Consider the following 19,549-nt stretch of genomic DNA (forward strand, 5'->3'; position numbering starts at 1 on the left):
CCTTCCGGCTGATTGTAGCTGAGATAGGCGCCAGCGCTCCCCATTACCCCAAAAGGGAATAAGCAGTAGTAAATGGATGGATGGGGTAGTGTGTGAATGTTGTCTGTCTATCTGTGTTGGCCCTGCGATGAGGAGGTGACTTGTCAAGGGTGTACAATCCTGCCCGATTGTAGCTGAGATAGGCACCAGTGCCCCCCGCAAACCCAAAAAGGAATAAGCGGTAGAAAATGGATGGATGGAGTAGTGTGTGAATGTGAGTGTGAATGTTGTCTGTCTATCTGTGTTGGCCCTGCGATGAGTGGGCGACTTGTCCAGGGTGTACACTGCCTTCCACCCGATTGTAGCTGAGATAGGCGCCTGCGACCCCAAAAGGGAATACGCGGTAGTAAATGGATGGATGGAGTAGTGTGTGAATGTGAGTGTGAATGTTGTCTGTCTATCTGTGTTGGCCCTGCGATGAGTGGGCGACTTGTCCAGGGTGTACACTGCCTTCCACCCGATTGTAGCTGAGATAGGCGCCTGCGACCCCAAAAGGGAATACGCGGTAGTAAATGGATGGATGGAGTAGTGTGTGAATGTGAGTGTGAATGTTGTCTGTCTATCTGTGTTGGCCCTGCGATGAGGGCGACTTGTCCAGGGTGTACACCGCCTTCCGCCCGATTGTAGCTGAGATAGGCGGCAGCGCCCCCCGCTACCCCAAAAGGGAATAAGTGGTAGAAAATGGATGGATGGCAGTGTTTCCCACAGGTCAGGAATCTATTTGTGGTGGTGTGGTCGGGCGGCGGGGGTGGGGGGAATGGGTGTCAGCGGTGGCGGCGGCGATGACCAAGAAGAACGCGGAGTTGGAATATAATTACAAGTCTTTATGTACATATTTAAATACATATTTATATAATATTTACATATGTATATAATATTTAACTACAAGCTCCATTCACAGACAGAGTCCCATTGCTTTTATGAGCGGTCGAGCGAGTCAAAAGCCGAGAAGAAAAAAAAAAACAATTTATTTTTTTTTTTTAACTTTTTTTTGTGGCGGCCGTAATTCTTTCGTGGTGGGCTGCCACAAATAAATGAATGTGTAGGAAACCCTGGATGGAGTAGTGTGTGAATGTGAGTGTGAATGTTGTTTGTCTATCTGTGTTGGCCCTGCGATAAGGTGGCGACTTGTCCAGGATGTACCCTGCCTTCCGCCCGATTGTAGCTGAGATAGGCACCAGCGCCCCCCGCAACCCCAAAGGGTAATAAGCGGTAGGAAATTGATGGATTGTAGACAACAATGTACCCCACAATGCAAGTTTAATAAATGTAGTTTGTAGTGGAAAAGGTTCTCCGTATGACACAGAAACATATTGCAAACTACAACCACATAAGTAACTATTTAGTTAAATCCATACAAAAGTGGCTGCTGTTGTAATTCCAAATGCACAGTTTTTATCCCAGTTCTTGAATTGGTTGCCATTGTGTTACTGTATGCATAAACATGCATACAGTAAGTACCTTTCTGCACAAGCAATGGAAAGTCATGTATTTTGTACATAACTGCACTTTTTTGAGAATGTTGTCTATCATTCACAATTCCTTTGTAAGACAAGAACGCAGATGTTTTTCTCTTAATGAATTCTGACTCTTAAATGCCTACTGAAATGAGATTTTCTTGATTAAACGGGGATAGCAGGTCCATTCTTTGTGTCATACTTGATCATTTCGCAATATTGCAATATTTTTGCTGAAAGAATTTAGTAGAGAACATCGACGATGAATGTCGCAACTTTTGGTCGTTAATAAAAAAGCCTTACCTGTATCTGAAGTAGCAGACGATGTGTGCGTGACGTCACGGGTTGTAGGGCTCCTCACATCCTCACATTGTTTATAATCATAGCCACCAGCAGCAAGAACAATTCGGACCGAGAAAGCGACGATTTCCCCATTAATTTGAGCGAGGATGAAAGATACATGGATGAGGAAAATTAGAGTGAAGCACTAAAAAAAAAAAAAGAATAAAAGGCGACGGCTACGGGCGACGGCAGTGTGAGCGATTCAGATGTTATTAGACACATTTACTAGGATAATTCTGGAAAATCCCTTATCTGCTTATTGTGTTAATAGTGTTTTAGTGAGATTATAAAGTCATACCTGAAAGTTGGAGGGCTGCGGTGAACGCCAGTGTCTCTGAGAGAAGCCCATGGAGGAGCCAGGATCACAGCTGCCTTTTTGACAGCTGCAGGAGGAGGTCGCATAATCCACTCAAGTCTCCGGTAACAGCCGACTTAATATCACAATTTTCCCATCCAAAAACTTGCTCGTTGACGTAGAGAAACATGTTCGCTTGACCGCTCTGTGTTAAAGCTTCACAACAAACAAAGAAACACTGGCTGTGTTTCGTTTGCTAAAGGCAACTGCAATCCACCAACCGCATTGTTCTTTATAGTCTCCATTATTAATTGAACAAATTGCAAAAGATGCAGCAACACAGATGTCCAAAATACTGTGTAATTATGCGATGAAAAGAGACGACTTTTAGCCATGAGTGGTGCTGGGCTGAATTGTCTGCTCCAACCAATAACGTCACAAGCACGCGTCAACATAAGCGTCATCATTCCGTGACGTTTTCAACAGGATACCTCGCGGGAAATTAAAAATTGCAATTTAGTAAACTAAACCGGCTGTATTGGCATGTGTTGCAATATTAATATTTCATCATTGATATATAAACTATCAGACTGTGTAGTCAGTAGTAGTGGGTTTCAGTAGGCCTTTAAAATATGGCGAGTACAAGGTGGCTAACAATGAAGCTAAAGGGAGTACAGTATTGCGCCCATAAAGCCCTCTAAAAACATCCAATAACCGCCAACAAAACTTCATTCACATGTCGTGACCTGAATATTAACCAAGTATTAACAATATTGTTATTATAGGCGCAAACGCTGACAACTATTTTTAGCGGCACTGTGATCCCTGTGAGCTTAAGCTGCTATTGTTGACATGCTGAGCTGCTGCATCGCCTCTGAGTTGGTAAAAGTTAATTCCAATCATGCCTCTCACCTGAATAGAAGGTTGTGGACATAAACCGAGAACTTGGTAACACTGACATTTAGCTTCGACCCGCAGATGGTGAGAAAGACACAAAATGACACTTGTTTGCGACACTTTTTTTTTTTTTTTTACCCTTCATGATTATGAGAATTTCTTCATCTAAACGGGTTACCTAATAAACATCCCATTTGACGACATCCCAGTGAGAGGAGACATTGTACAGAACATGATTGTTCTATTGTATTCATAGTTTGTATTTCTTGTTTAGCATTTAGCAACACTGCTATTTGCTGGAACTGCTTATCACTCAACTTCTAAAACTTGTAGATCATCCTCCGTATATTCAGGCTCAAAAAATATGTTTCTGGATCAACATTCGTCCCAAAGCAGTCTATTGGATGTCATGAAGTCTGCCATGATTAGCAGTGTTGTTGTTTTCAAGAAAATAGTCAATGTTGTGATGCGTCTGAGAAATAATGTGCTGCCTTATGCTTAAAATGACCAAAATGCATGTATATTGTTATTATGAATGTTACTGTTGCTACTTTATATACCATATTTTCGGATCACAAGGCGCACTGTCAAACGGGTCTATGCGGGTCTATTTTCATACATGAGGCGCATTAAAGTAGTAGTGTTGTGATTTTTTTTCTACATTTAAGACACTTGCCTGTGTATTACATAACATGTAATGGTGGTTCTTTGGTCAAAATATTGCATAGATTATGTTTTACAGACCATCTTCAAGCCACTTTCTGACCGACTGTGGCCGGTCTTACTTACGTGCCTCTACTTCGACAGCGTCTTTTCCCAGTCATGTTTGTTGTAGTTGTTCACGCTTTCATAGCGAATCTACTGACAGATATAAGTTGGAACTGTATGCTACTTTATATCAGAAATGGCAACAGCGGAGTCGTTACAGGATCATACATTGGTCATGCTTAAACTTTTTCTGTGTGTAGGGACGTCTTTCCTGGGTTTCTAAACAATAAAAAATTACTTTTGACAGTAACAATACCAATGTAATCATTGTAGTGTCGACTATATAAATACCTCTTGTACTAGGTATTGTTATAATCCATATCTATGTAGATCCACCCATAGCATTTGTTTGCATTGAGGAGAGCGAGCTGAATTGATTTATCATGAATTGATTAACGTGGACCCTGACTTAAACAAGTTGAAAAACTTACCATTTAGTGGTCAACTGTATGGAATATGTACTGTACTGTCCAATCTACTAATAAACAATCAATCAATCAGCTTGCTGTTAGCAGTTAGCTATTGTATCCTCCAACTGTGGGTAGTGAAGTCTGTTTAGATATTCATTGTCCTGCAGGGATGATACTTGTAAGAAACGTACTTTGTTTGTCTCCAGGGAGGCCAGGATTAATCATTTAGAAGTAGCTAAAACACTGCCGGCTGCGGATGGACGTTCGCGAACTATGTTTTGTAGGACCTCCTGCAGAGCGACGCTTCATTGTTTATAGTTTGTCGTGTATCCATCCATCCATCCATTTTCTACCGCTTATTCCCTTTTGGGGTCGCGGGGGGCGCTGGCGCCTATCTCAGCTACAATCGGGCGGAAGGCGGGGTACACCCTGGACAAGTCGCCACCTCATCGCAGGGCCAACACAGATAGACAGACAACATTCACACTCACGTGTATCACTCGTTTTTAAACCAAAATGCATCCATTCTGCTTCTTATGTGTTCACACTGTCTGTTTGTAAGTACTCCGTACATTTCACGACATGATGTCCAAAAAAACATTTTTTAGGCAGTATAGTATTGTTTTTAACTCATTAGTACCGCTAGACCGTACAGCCCGAATATTAGCTATTTTTTACGTTAAGGGTGTTGATTTTCAGATTAATCGCGATTCCTATTTGTAACGATTTTTAATCGATTAAAAAAAACTCTGCCACAAAGAAAAGAGAAGTGTTGGATACTTTAAGATACTTTATTAAATGTTTGGGAAGACTGTTATTAAACAAAACCATTTTATAAGGAATATAGAAATGTATCACAGCTGTTTATTTTATGGAGGAATGTAGTTAATAATTGAACTGGCATCCGATGTTATTTAAAAAGTAAAGATTTTGACTCGATAATCGATTCTGAATTGACTCGCTACACCCAAGAATGGAATCCAATCGTGTGGTGCCCAAAGATTCACAGTCCTTATGTTTGTTTACCATTTAGAATGCATAGAAATAAGAAAATCATGTTCTTGTCTTATCTAGGATTGTGAATTGTAGACAAAATTCCCCCAAAAAGTGCAGTTCCCTTTCAATACAAAACACTAACAGCTATAATCCTCAGTCTCCAGAATGTTGTAGAATAGAGCAGCAGGCGTGACAAGTGCTGGTCCAGAGGATCAAACAATGGCTGTTAGACAACAATCAAAGTTAAAACACTGACTTTTACAATGAAGTGTTGTTCCAGCAGCATCATTGCCCTTTCAATTCATTTCCACTTGTTTATTATAATCCCAATGATGTGACTGGTTGTACACTATGAAGCGCTAATGCATCGGTATTATTGTGTGAATGCCCACAGAGGTTATTGTATTTGTTTTTATTCTCTCCAAAAACCTTACACAGCCCACTGTTTTCATCTGATCGGAACCATTCATGTATCAAAACGTTTGGCTTGACAGGGAATTGTGAGCTCCCCAAAGACATTAAAAATAAAATATACATCCCAGATTACCCAGAATTCCCGGCTTTCCAGGTCATTTTGCCCATTGAAAATGAAAATGTCAATTTTAGAACTTGGACATTTCCTACATTTCTCAACTGATTTCATCCATCCAGACACCCCGCTCACACTGGATAATCAAACTACCATTTTATACCAAGACCCAAAAGTATCCAGGAATTTCCAGATTTTTCCGGTTTTCCAAAACCCTATTTTCATCTCTTCCCGAAAAGCTTTCACAGTGCACTTTTTTCAACCATTTTGACCATTCTACCTTCAAAACATTCCTCTTAGTTGTGACAACAAATATCTTTTTTTTTTTGTAGAAATGTCCGGTTTTCCTGAAATTTCAGGAATTATGAAATACTGATTAAAATTCAAACAGTTACTACGTTAACATTTTTCAACCGTTTCCACAAATTCCAACACCATTCCATTCATATCATCTAGGACAATTCTGGTATTATCTATATTTCCACCACCCACACTACTCTTCCGATATATCCAACGCAGAACATGTTCTCCCTTTCCCAAAATTGACAGTTTTCCCAGAATTTCCAGCAAATTCTTACCCCATTGACAGTGATTGGGAAATATACAATTGACTGCATATCCCACATTTATCATCCGATTAGAACCGTTCCACCATTGAAACAATTTGCTCGCCCTTAACATTCGAGCAAGCAATTTCCCGGTTCCAAAAATTCCCTGATTACCCGGAATTACCAGGAATTGTCCGGCATTGAAAATGAATAGGTAATATACAAACCTCCATTTCCTACATTTCACAACCGATTTGAACCGTTCCAACCTCCACACACTCCGCTCACCCTGGAAAATCAAACTACCATTTTATGCCAAGTCCCAAAGCATTCTAGGAATTCCCAGCTTTCCTGGTTTTCCAAAACCATGTTTTCACCTCTTCCTGAAAAGTTTTCACAGGCCATGTTTCTCAACCGTTTTTGACCATTCCACCTTCAAAACATTCCTGTTAGTTGGGACAACAAACGTTAATTTTTTTCCGTAGAAATTCCCGGTTTCCCAGAATTCTGAAATACCAATTAAAATTCAAACACCAACCCATTCATATCATCTAAGACAACTCTGGTAACCAAAATTCACGTTTTTCCTGAAATTCTCAATTTTTAGGAAATTCCCATTTAAATGAATGGACATTCATAGTTCCACAATGCCCAAAATTCTCAAAATGTTGTGCCATTTTTTTTTTACTCGATTCCGACCTTTTAACCATCCACCCACACTACTCTTTGCATGTGTTGAACGGAAAACATGTTTTCCCTTTCCCAAAACTCCCTGATTAACGGGAATTACCAGGAATTTTTGAAAATTAACGAGCAATATACAAACTTCTCCATTTCCTAAATTTTTCAACCGATTCGAAACGTTCCACCATCCACACACTCCACTCACCCCGGACATTCAAGCATTTCAGTTTTGCTCACGCATATGGGCAGCTTGCGCACGTATGGCATACACACGCAATTCTTACTGGCATTGCAAATTGTAATTATTATCATCTCCCCCCCAGGTCTAAATGTGTGTATGAGTGGCAGCGCTACTTCTTGTGAAGAATGCCTCCTCATCCACCCCAGTTGCGCCTGGTGCGCACAAGAGGTACGCGCTTTCCTTGTTGGTTTTAGAACTGATCGTTTCACAGCTTGTTTTCTTCTGCAGGACTTCGGTAGGGGGCGCACCCTCAACTCCCGCTGCGACTTCTTCCAAAATTTGCACAAGCGAGGCTGCGGGAGCCGCTTCGTGGAGCACCCTACCAACAGCATGACAGTCCGGCAGGACATGCCTCTGAGCTCCAAAGGCTCCGGCTTCAAACAGTACGACGTGGTCCAGATCAGACCGCAGAGCCTCTCTCTCAGCTTGCGACCAGGTGAGCGCCGGTCGCCTTTAGCTGGCAAAAGGTACGGGCGCTAACCCAATCCTGTCCCACTTGTGCAGGACAGCAGACGTGGTTTGACCTGCAGGTGCGGCAGGTGGAGGACTACCCGGTGGACCTCTACTACCTGATGGACCTCTCCCTTTCCATGAAGGACGACCTAGACACCATCCGCAACCTGGGCACCAAGCTCGCCGAGGAGATGGCCAAACTCACCAGCAACTTCAGGATGGGCTTTGGCACTTTCGTGGACAAGAACCTCTCGCCCTTCTCCTACACGGCACCAAAGTACCAGGAGAACCCATGCAACGGGTAAGAAACGCTTGTCGTGTCAATTTTATTATCTGCAGATCGGGTCAGGCGATAAAACTATCAATATATATCGCCATAGACTCGTAATGCATATTGATTAAAAACGCGTTCAATGGGACGGAAGTTGCAAAGCAAGGTCGGTTGCATGAACAAAGGCCCTCGCTCTCTGGTAACTGAGCAACACAGGAAGTGATCACTGATCTGTGAGCGTGACATGCTAACAGCAAATCAGGTAACAGTATCAACTATCAAGGTTGGTTGCGTCGTCTTGTTGTCTGGCGGTTGATTCTCTGTATGGTGTGAGAAGAGAAAGTAAAAATAAAAAAGGAAAAGTCTTTTTTTTGTATTTTTTAAAAAGGGACCGTAGTCAGACCAATATGGTCTGTAAATGATGCAAAACACCACCGTAGGCACGCTCACCCTTTAGAGCACAGCTGTAACTTCCTGCCACTAAACCCGCAGACAGTAGTTCTTCTCATGTTTCTATTTTTACATTTTCACACTTTGCACTATTTTCTTACACTTTATAAAGCATTTCTTAAATATTCCTTGTTTTTGCACCTTTATTTTAAGAACATATTAAGTGTTTAATGTGATTTTACTATTTTGTTGACATTGTTTGGGTGTTTTGCATGCTTGTGTTGACATTTCCTTTCTGCCTTGATAGCTGAGGGATTATAATCAGAGGAAGGTTACATTTGAAGCAAACATTTTTTACATTTGATATATTTTTATTCTGGTCCATAGGTCATAAAAAATATCAATAATTATTGATATATCGCCCAATCAGAAGTTTTTGGGACAAATATTCCATCCATCCATCCATCATCTTCCGCTTATCCGAGGTCGGGTCGCGGGGGCAACAGCCTAAGCAGGGAAACCCAGACTTCCCTCTCCCAAACCACTTCGTCTAGCTCTTCCCGGGGGATCCCGAGGCGTTCCCAGGCCAGCCGGGAGACATAGTCTTCCCAACGTGTCCTGGGTCTTCCCCGTGACCTCCTACCGGTTGGACGTGTCCTAAACACCTCCCTAGGGAGGCGTTCGGGTGGCATCCTGACCAGATTCCCGAACCACCTCATCTGGCTCCTCTCGATGTGAAGGAGCAGCGGCTTTACTTTGAGTCCCTCCCGGATGGCAGAGCTTCTCACCCTATCTCTAAGGGAGAGCCCCGCCACACGGCGGAGGAAACTCATTTCGGCCGCTTGTACCCGTGATCTTATCCTTTCGGTCATGACCCAAAGCTCATGACCATAGGTGAGGATGGGAACGTAGATCGACCGGTAAATTGAGAGCTTTGCCTTCCGGCTCAGCTCCTTCTTCACCACAACGGATTGGTACAACGTCCGCATTACTGAAGACGCTGCACCGATCCGCCTGTCGATCTTACGATCCACTCTTCCCTCACTCGTGAACAAGACTCCTAGGTACTTGAACTCCTCCACTTGGGGCAGGGTCTCCTCCCCAACCCGGAGATGGCATTCCACCCTTTTCCGGGCGAGAATCATGGACTTGGACTTGGAGGTGCTGATTCTCATTCCGGTCGCTTCACATTCTACTGCGAACCGATCCAGCGAGAGCTGAAGATCCCGGCCAGATGAAGCCAACAGGACCACATCATCTGCAAAAAGCAGAGACCTAATCCTGCGGTTACCAAACCGGAACCCCTCAACGCCTTGACTGCGCCTAGAAATTCTGTCCATAAAAGTTATGAACAGAATCGGTGACAAAGGACAGCCTTGGCGGAGTCCAACCCTCACTGGAAATTTGTTCGACTTACTGCCGGCAATGCGGACAAAGCTCTGGCACTGATCATACAGGGAGCGGACCGCCACAATAAGACAGTCCGATACCCCATACTCTCTGAGCACTCCCCACAGGACTTCCCGAGGGACACGGTCGAATGCCTTCTCCAAGTCCACAAAGCACATGTAGACTGGTTGGGCAAACTCCCATGCACCCTCAAGAACTCTGCCGAGAGTATAGAGCTGGTCCAAATATTTTTCGACTTTATTTTCTAAACATTATGACTTTATTCTTGTTTTATTAGCAACCTTTTTTTGAGTTAATTTTGACTTTTTGTCGGGAGCAAATGGAACTTTACTCCATCAATCCCCCCACTTTGTTCTCACCGTTTCTCTGCACAAACACAGCACTTTGTTTTTTTTTAGTATGTTGTCATTCTCCTATTAAGTGTTTTTTTACAATTTATTTTCTTGTAAAAAAAAACATGTGTATATTTACCCTGCAACATTTACGCCTTATTCTTGTAATATTACATCTTTATGCTCGAAGCCTTAAAAAAAACTTGAATCTTTTTTCTTGTCACCAGGTAACATTTCTCTAAAACAAAAAAAGTTTTAAATCCTATAATTTTGTGACATGCTCATGTTATGACTTCTCCAAAGCACATTTTTGTTGAAATATTGAGTTGTTTTTTAAAAGCAATTTCTTCTGAACAACTAAAACCTTTAATTTTGTATTTTTTTTTTCTCATGATATGAGGACTTTATTTATGTATCATTCACACTTTTTCCTTGTAATTTTGCATTTTTCCTTCAATTTCACCCTAATTATAGAATTAAAAAATCAAAACTCGTCATTTGTGGGTTCTTATCTAACTTCAGCAACATCGCAGTGTTTCTAAAAATACTTCAAAATTTACATTGATGCAAACAGAACAGATGAAATGATTTCAAAAGTGACCCCACACATTCATGGTGATGAATTATGCATCATTGGCTCTTCATATTTGATAATGCCTGATTTCTTTCCCTCCCACGCTGCGCTTGACGTAGCCAAACCAAAAGAATAGATGGAGGCCTGCATGTTTGCCCCGAGGTGAACGTGACTGCACTAATTCGCCATCCTGCCAGTGCGCATCACTTGGCATGTAGGTTAGAGCGTGTCCGCCTGCAGAAGATGTTCAGCACATAACAAATATTTTAGAGGCCACGTTGCTCATCCTCACGTGTACACGCGAAAACCTAGACTGATCGTTGTCTGCACCTTTTCAGGTACAAGCTGTTCCCGAACTGCGTGCCCACCTTTGGCTTCCGCCACATCTTGTCGCTGACGGACCAGGTAGACCGCTTCAACCAGGAAGTGCAGAAGCAGATGGTGTCTCGCAACCGGGATGCCCCCGAAGGCGGCTTTGACGCCATCCTGCAGGCGGCGGTTTGTAAGGTGACTAGCGTCCTATTGATCTTATTTCTGTCCTGTACTTTGTCCGTGGTATTTTTAAAAAAATGATAAAATAATAGTCATTGTTTTTAAGTGAGAAGCATCAACTTAAAACGGTCATATTATGTTTGTTTTTTTACCCTTCATGATTATGACAAATTCTTCATCTAAACCAGAAGATATAATCATCCCATTAGTCAGCATCCCAGTGAGAGCGGACATTGTACAGTACGTGATTATTTTATTATGTTGTTGTTTTTATTTCTTGTTTCACTCATAGCAACACTGTTACTTGCTGGATCTGTTTATCACTCATCTATTACAACTTGTCGATCATCCTCCGTATATTCAGGCTCAAAAATATATGTTTCTGGATTTGTCCCAAAGTAGTCTTTATTGGCTGTCATGAAGTCTGCCACAATCAGTAGTATTGTCGTTGTCGAAGGAAATAGTGAACGTTGTGATGCGTCTATGAAATAATGTGCCGCCTTATGCTTAAAATGACCAAAATACATAAATATTACGTTATTATGAATGTTACTACTTTACATACTGTATTTTCAGACTATAAGGCACACTGTCGAACGGGTCTGTGCGGGTTTATTTTCAAACATAAGGCGCATTAAAGTGGTCATGTTATGATTTTTTTTCTACATTTAAAAGACTTCCTTGTGGTCTACATAACATGTAATGGTAGTTCTATGGTAAAAATGTTGCATAGATAATGTTTTACAGACCATCTTCTAGCCGCTTTCTGACCCTCTCTTCAGGAAGCCCCGTTTTATGGGCGGTATTATATACTCCACTGAGTATTCTCCCCGCCATCTTTGTTGTAACTTTTATTGCTTGTATAGCGAGACTACTGACAGATAAAAGTTTTAAGTTACTACGCTACTTTTGATTAAAAAAGACAAAAGTGCAGGATTTTAGCATTCATGTGCATGTATGAGCCAGTCAGCCCCTAAACAAAAGCATGGAGAACTACAACAACCTTTTTCCACTGAGGGACTCTGACTGACAAATCAAAGTATATGTGGGCCATTTTGGTAGATTTCACCTTTAAAATCAGTACAATGTGTATATTTTTTTCAAATAACTACAAAATGCAATTTCAGTAGACATTTTGTGTGAATGCTAAAGAGCCAAAGCCGAATAAAAATGCTAACAGTTAGCCAGATAGCATCAAGTAACAAAAAATATGAGCAAAATAAGGTAAAAAAAAAGCTAGCATGCTAACAGTATCATGCTAACAATAGCATGCGCACCAAAATACAAAAATAGTTGACACTAAAGTATATACCTTCAAAATTAGTTAAACAAATGGTAATGTTAACTTGCATAAATGCTAACTGTAACATGCGTCAAGTACCACAATGTATTACTCTGAGGTGTACCTGAAAAATGTGTTTAAAATGCTAGCCTGCTAACGTTAGCATTGGATACCCTAAGTAGCAAAATATAACTGAGATGTATGCTTACAAAATTAGTTGAAAAATAATATACTAACGTTAGCATGCTAACAGATATCTTTTGTCAAGGAACACAATATTGGCCTGAGGTGTATACCTGCAAAATTAGCAAAAAAAGCTAGCATGCTAATATTAGAACGCCTCTGGACTACAACTTTGGACTACAGCTGGATTGAAATGGAAGACTCGCGCAGAGCTCTTGGGGTAAACCATTACCATGTATGGAGCTATCCGCTATTATAACTAAGGCAAAATATGTCGTTTGGAAGAAGGCGGGATGTTTTATGAATGTCATAAAGGTTTGATCCCAAATACACAAAACAGGTACCAATTGGTAAGAAAAGTTGGTTCTGCACTCGATAAAATTATACCAATATATATTGCAATGGATACATAAAAAAATGAGGTCGGTTAATCATTCAACCCTTTTCTTCATCGAAAGAAAGTGGAAGTTGCAAAGCAAGGTTAGTTGCATGAACAAAAGGTATTCGCTCTAAACTGAGCAACACAGGAAGTGATAAGTGGGCGTGACACGCTAACAGCCAATCAGATAACAGTATCAACTATTAAGGTTGGTTGCGCCATCTTGTTGTCTGCCGATTGATTCTCTGCATGGAATGAGAAGCGAAAGTCAAAATGGAGAAATTGTGGATAAAAGAGGAAAAATCACCTGGTTTGTTTACATTGTTTCCATAATTTTGCTGACATTTCCTCTTCCTTCTGCTTTGATAGCTGAAGGGGTTTTAATATCCATCCATCCATTTCCTACCGCTTGTCCCTTTTACCGTACCATGAATTGATTAACGTGGACCCCGACTTAAACAAGTTGAAAAACTTATTCGGGTGCTACCATTTAGTGGTCAATTGTATGGAATATGTACTGAACTGTGCAATCTACTAATAAAAGTTTCAATCAATCAATCAATCAGAGTTGCGGGGGTTGCTGGAGCCTATCTCAGCTGCATTCTATATGGACCCTATCTCAGCTGCATTCTATAATATATTTTATATATTTGTCCTTGTCCTTACTTTCCATAGGTGATGAAAAATACCTAAGTATCTATATCGACCGATATAATGCACTTATATCGTGATACAGTTTTCAGCCTTATCGCCCCTCCATAACCAGACTACATCAGGTTTCCACCTCTGCTTTTAGACTGTTGGGGCCAAGAAATCAATTAAACCTGCAGAAAAAAGTTCTTCTCAGGTTTTTCTGTTTACATTTTCACACTTTGCACTATTTTGTTACACTTAATTAAGCATTTTATTATATATTCCTTATTTTTGCACCTTCATTTTAAGTGTTCAATGTGATTTTACTATATTGTTGACATTTTTTGAGTGTTTTCAATGCTTATGTTGACATTTCCTTTGTCTTGATAGACGAGGGATTGTAATCAGGAAGGTTACATTTGAAACAAACATTTTTACATTTGATGTATTTTTCTACTGGCCCATAGGTCATACAAAATATAGATAATTATTGACATTATATCAGGATAAGGTTTTCAGCCATATCGCTCAATGTGAAGTGCTTGGGGGAAATGTTTTTTGACTTTATCCTCTAAACTTTATGACTTTATTCTTGTTTTTTTAGTAACCTTTTTTTGTAGTTAATTTTGACTTTTTGTCAAAAACAAATGCAACTTTACTCCATCAATCCTCCCACTTTGTTCTCACCGGTTCTCTCCAAAAATACAGCACTTTGTTTTGTCATTCTCCTATCAATAATACTTCTTTTTACAATTTTTTTTCTTGTAAAGAAATTTCTATATTATTCCTAAAACATTTACGCCTTGTTCTTGTAATTTTACATCTTTGAATTTTTTTTTCTTGTCACCAGGTAACTATTTTCTAAAAAAAAAAAAATAGTTTAAATCTTATAATATTGTGACCTCATTTTCATGTCATGACTTTTCTAAAGCACATTTTTCTTGAAATAATTAGTTATTTTGTTTAATTCTTTCTTCTGAACAACTAAAACCTTTTAATTTTGTAATTTTAACATTTTTCTCATGATATTAGGACTTAGTTTTTGTATTATTCACACTTTTTTCCTTGTAATTTTGGTATTTCTTCCTTCAATTTTAGCTTAATAGAATAAAAACAACAAAACTGGTCATTTGTGGTTTCTTACCTGACTTCCTAGCTGAGGGGATTTTAATCAGAAAAAGGTTACATTTGAAATAAAAATGTTCACATTTAATATGTTTTCTTCCTCGTCCTTATTTTAAATAGCTCATAAAACATATCAATTGTCGATATCGGCCGATACAAACACTGATATCGTGATACGGTTTTCAGTCATTACCCAAGCCCTATTTCTATGTTAATAATAATCTGTTGAAGGGTCAAGCGAGAAGTATCATCAAACTTTTAAGAACTCTTAATTCGAGCAATTTCGACTCACATTTGATCGCTGGTTCAATTCTGTGCAAGCGATGGCTGTGTCGCCATGGTGACGGCCATGATGGAAGTGTTCCAGGGTCGTCTTTGCCCTCGTGACACGTATCAAGCCTAATTGCTTGTTGATTATAAACATCATGTGTGGGAGGCGGAAGCTTGGAGACAGGAATTGCATTCTTTTGCAGCAGAGACAGGTCATCCCCTGTTCATAATCCCCCCGTTCCTCACTGTTGTTTTCCCTGCCAATGTCACTTTTTATGTATATCTTCTGCCTTGTCATTAAGCAAGCTGCACTATTTTAAACCAGCAAGGCTGCACCAATGGACTCCTCTGGTAAAATAACTACACAATGGTATGCTGTTAGACTCTGTTTAAGATGTGTAGCAAAGCCGGAGAAAGGAGGTTTTCCCTTCAAGACAATGCCTCTCTTTTCTGAAAAGCAAAGTAGATGATGTTTTAATGTATTCAAAAAAAGTGATTTTTGCATTGTAGTCAATCTTTCTGATTTTGTTGGTGTACTTGGTTGTTCTGGTGAAAAGGAGGAGATCGGCTGGAGGAAGGAGGCCTACCACCTGCTGGTGTTCGCCACCGACGACGTGCCCCATCTGGCTCTGGACGGGCGGCTGGGCGGCCTCGTGCGACCCCACGATGGACGCTGCCACCTGGACGACAAGAGAGAGTACAACGCCTCCACACACATGGTGAGAAAAATAACAAAAATTTTACACAACACTTCAATATGACACAACTCTCACACAAACACTTCAATACAACACAACACTTCAATATAACACAACACTTCAATATAACACATGGTGAGAAATATAACAAAAATTTCACACAACACTTCAATATGACTCAACTCTCACACAAACACTTCAATATAACACAACACTTCAATATAACACAACACTTCAATATTCCACAACTCTCAAATAACACCTAAATATAACAACACTTAAAAATAACACAAGTCTCACACACACCCATAACACAACACTTGAACATAACACAACACTTGAACATAACACAACACTTGAACATAACACAACACTTGAACATAACACAACACTTGAACATAACACAACACTTGAACATAACACAACACTTGAACATAACACAACACTTGAACATAACACAACACTTGAACATAACACAACACTTGAACATAACACAACACTTGAACATTACACAACCTTTGAACATAACGCAACACATGAGCATAACACAACGCTTTATCCACATTTACTTGGAAAGAATCGTGCCAGGTCCAATCCAGATCCTGAATTAAGTACCATCTATCTGGGACTATAAGTCGCTATTTTTTGCCACCACTTTCAAGCCTGCGTCTTATTAATTAATGGATTTTCTCTCGCTAACGGCCGTAATATTTTGTGTTCAATAGTTTTCATTAAACCCAAGCAGACACGCTGAAATGATGTTATTGTTTGCGCCATGGCGCCATCTTTTGGACGAGTTTGCTCGATGCAGGTGTTCCTGTTTTGAATGCCTTAAACTGGAAGTAGAACCGTCCATAGCGTTTCAGCTTCACTCATCACTCCAAGCAACGTTTGTAAGTTTTACAATATAAGTAAAACAATTAGTACTTACTAAACCGTCTCGTGTGATGTCTGTAGGAGGGTTTTCATGTTTCTTTATACGTGCCATCATAATTCAAGCTAGCGTCATTAGCTAATATGCTAACAGGTTTACGAGTGTCTGTGTTAGTATTAAAAACTTACAATGGCATTCTTTTTGTATTTTTTCAATTACGTAAATTCTTCAGTAAATTCACCAAATCGTCACGTGGAGTTATCGAGTCTGTTTAGATGATTGGAGAGCTATCTTGCGCAGCTATTGGGTCCATGACGATGACTTCTGATTTGTTTGATCAGCCGTTTTACTGCCGTGTTACAGGCACCATTTTGAAACGATTAAGGTATGTAAATAAACATTTACAGAATATTTCTGTGTAAATAACTCAGTTCACAACGTATATATCTGCCACTTATATGGGGCAAATATATGGAAAAAGATTTATTTTCTTCAAAAATTTAGTAGGTGGGGCTTATATGCCAGTGCGCCTTATAGTCTGGAAAACACAATAGTAATGTAAATGTAACATTATAATAACGTTCAACATCTTAATCCAGATTTGATTCATTAGGCAGCAATGTAAATATAGCACAATAAAAAAACTCCAGTTTTATATGACCCACATTTTGTGAAAAAAATCCTAATCTGATTCAGATTCACATTTGGCAGCAATGAAATGCAACATAAAAAAATCTGATTAACATTTGTCAAATGTCATCAGATCATGTCAACTTCCTCCTGTGGGTTATTGAGTTGTCAAAGATACAGAGTATGTTTGGTGGGAAATTACAGTGTTGAAGATTACAGGCCAGGGTGTCCACAGCTTTTACACTCAGGGCTGCACTCTAAAAAAGCACAGGATGCAGGGGCCAATTTGGTATTTTTCTATTTTAAAACCAATGATATACAGATTTGTTTTCAACCCTAAGGGATTCCTTCAAATTTGGTAAATGTTAAAGGTCTTGTGGACCCAAAAGTCCTAAAAGTTGTAAAAGTGATTCATATGTACATTTATTTACTTGAATACTTAAATCTCTAACTCAATTCCAAATCTATCCATGTTATGTCCTTTTTGTCATTGAAAAAACTGTTTTAATGCTGAAAACACAAAATATGCCATTTTTCCCCTCATCTCAAAAAACATGTCAGAATGGAATATTGATGTGAAGTAATTGATTGCTTTGAATATGTCCATAATTCATAACATTGATTTTGATTCATGAACAATGACAGTTAAAGCCACTAAAATACATCACCACAATTCTCAGGGATCCAAAAGAGCCCACTCATAAGTCTTAAAAATAAGTAACACGTTATTTTTTATTTTTGTTGAAATTTTTAAATCAACTTCAGATCCATTTGTCGATTATAAGTTTTTAATGTTTTAAATGTAGTTTGTTTGTTTTATGCCGTTTTTGTCATACTTATTTATGGGAAAACACAAAATATGCAATATTTTCCCCCAACAAAATATATTTTAAAGTGGAATATTTGATATCAGGTAGTTGTGGCCTTTATTTGGTTAATAATTCATAACAGCATTGATTTTAATGTCTTATTTTTTGGAGCAAAGATGAGGTTTTACGAAAAAGTGACTGTCTTGGGGATCCAAAAGGGATGTATATATAAATAAAGTGGTCAGAATAAATCATATATATATTTTTTAATTACTTTCAATTCCTGAATCTCTACATCAATTTAGGAATATCCCTCACCTAAGTTTTTTTTGTATGTTTTATTCTTTTTGTCAAAGAAAACCCTGGTTTTGAGACACTATATATGCTGAATTTTCCCCGAAACATATTTCAAAGTAGATTATTTGATGTTACATAATTGGGACCTGAAATAAGTCAAGTTTTTAAAGAATGACAATTAAAAAAAAACAGCCTGCATATCAGTCGTGTGTTATTAGTGCCAACATTTAATCTGTTTGTGCTTTTTTTGTTTTTGTAATTTTTTTAGCAAAAGTCTTTTTAGTTTGTGCCGTGGGACACTCTTTTTTTACGCAGATCATACGCTGTGTGTAGGGCCCTGCGAACTGTGGGGGCCCCATTTTGCATAATGAGGAACATGTAGAATGCTAATGAAACAATGACCAGGTCCCTCATATTAAATTTTTGTGCAAACTTTTCACTAGCCCCTTCCTGTTCTGTCACTGAGAATAGTATAAGAGCTGTTGTCACTGTCTCGCATCGCACTGCTTTTGTAAAGTAGACATAGTATGTTTGTTGTGGCAAGAAGGTTTGCTCATTCGGTTTAGTTTGATGTATAGTGTATAATAGTTCAATTATGAGTCATGAAGTATAGAAATAGTAAAAAAAATTGTCGAGTTGGAGGCTCCTTATAGAATTCTGCTGGAGGCCCAAGAATCAATAACTGTTGCCTTGTAATAAATAGGAAACTCATAAGAAAGAATACTTTTAGGTCGAGTCTTGGTGGTTATTTAACGATGCTATAACTCGATCATCATGTGAACAGAACACCGCTTCCAATTATTCCTCTAACAGCAGATGATGACAAATATATGAGCATAAATGAAAACATGTGGACAGACAATGCATCCTAGATGGTGTGTTTGGGTCATGCTGCTATTTGATGATGAATGCTGCAAGAATTTGGTTGTGTTCCATCTTGCACACTCATTGTGTCAACCACCTTGACCCTGTATAGTTGTTGTTATTATTGTTATTATCCTGGAAAATGTGTGTGGTAAAGTAAGCACAGGCCGCTCACCTGTGAAATGTAGGATCTTAATAACTCAAAGCAAGTCAAGTTTCATCATGTTTGGCAAATATATTAGAGATGATTGTTTTCCTCTTAGTTATTGGATGTTGCGTAGAAATAGTTTTGGTTGTTAAAAAAAACAACAATTCTATATAAAATAGATAAACTCCAAAAGACATGCACCTTGGGATAGGTTGATTGGCAACACTAA

At 39.3% G+C, this 19,549-nt stretch overlaps 1 protein-coding gene across 1 annotated transcript in view; it reads left to right on the forward strand.

Annotated features, from left to right (window-relative positions):
- The window catches only part of LOC133538116 (integrin beta-5-like), an 82,604-nt gene that overhangs the window by 897 nt on the left and 62,158 nt on the right, over nt 1–19,549 (forward strand). Inside the window, exons 2-6 of the mRNA XM_061879441.1 lie at nt 7,289–7,374; nt 7,435–7,642; nt 7,711–7,960; nt 10,975–11,143; nt 15,558–15,719. Of these exons, the coding sequence (XP_061735425.1) occupies nt 7,289–7,374; nt 7,435–7,642; nt 7,711–7,960; nt 10,975–11,143; nt 15,558–15,719 (875 nt within the window). The remainder of the gene's footprint in view (nt 1–7,288; nt 7,375–7,434; nt 7,643–7,710; nt 7,961–10,974; nt 11,144–15,557; nt 15,720–19,549) is intronic.

Source organism: Nerophis ophidion, linkage group LG19 (genome assembly GCF_033978795.1).
Source record: "Nerophis ophidion isolate RoL-2023_Sa linkage group LG19, RoL_Noph_v1.0, whole genome shotgun sequence".
NCBI lineage: Eukaryota > Metazoa > Chordata > Actinopteri > Syngnathiformes > Syngnathidae > Nerophis > Nerophis ophidion.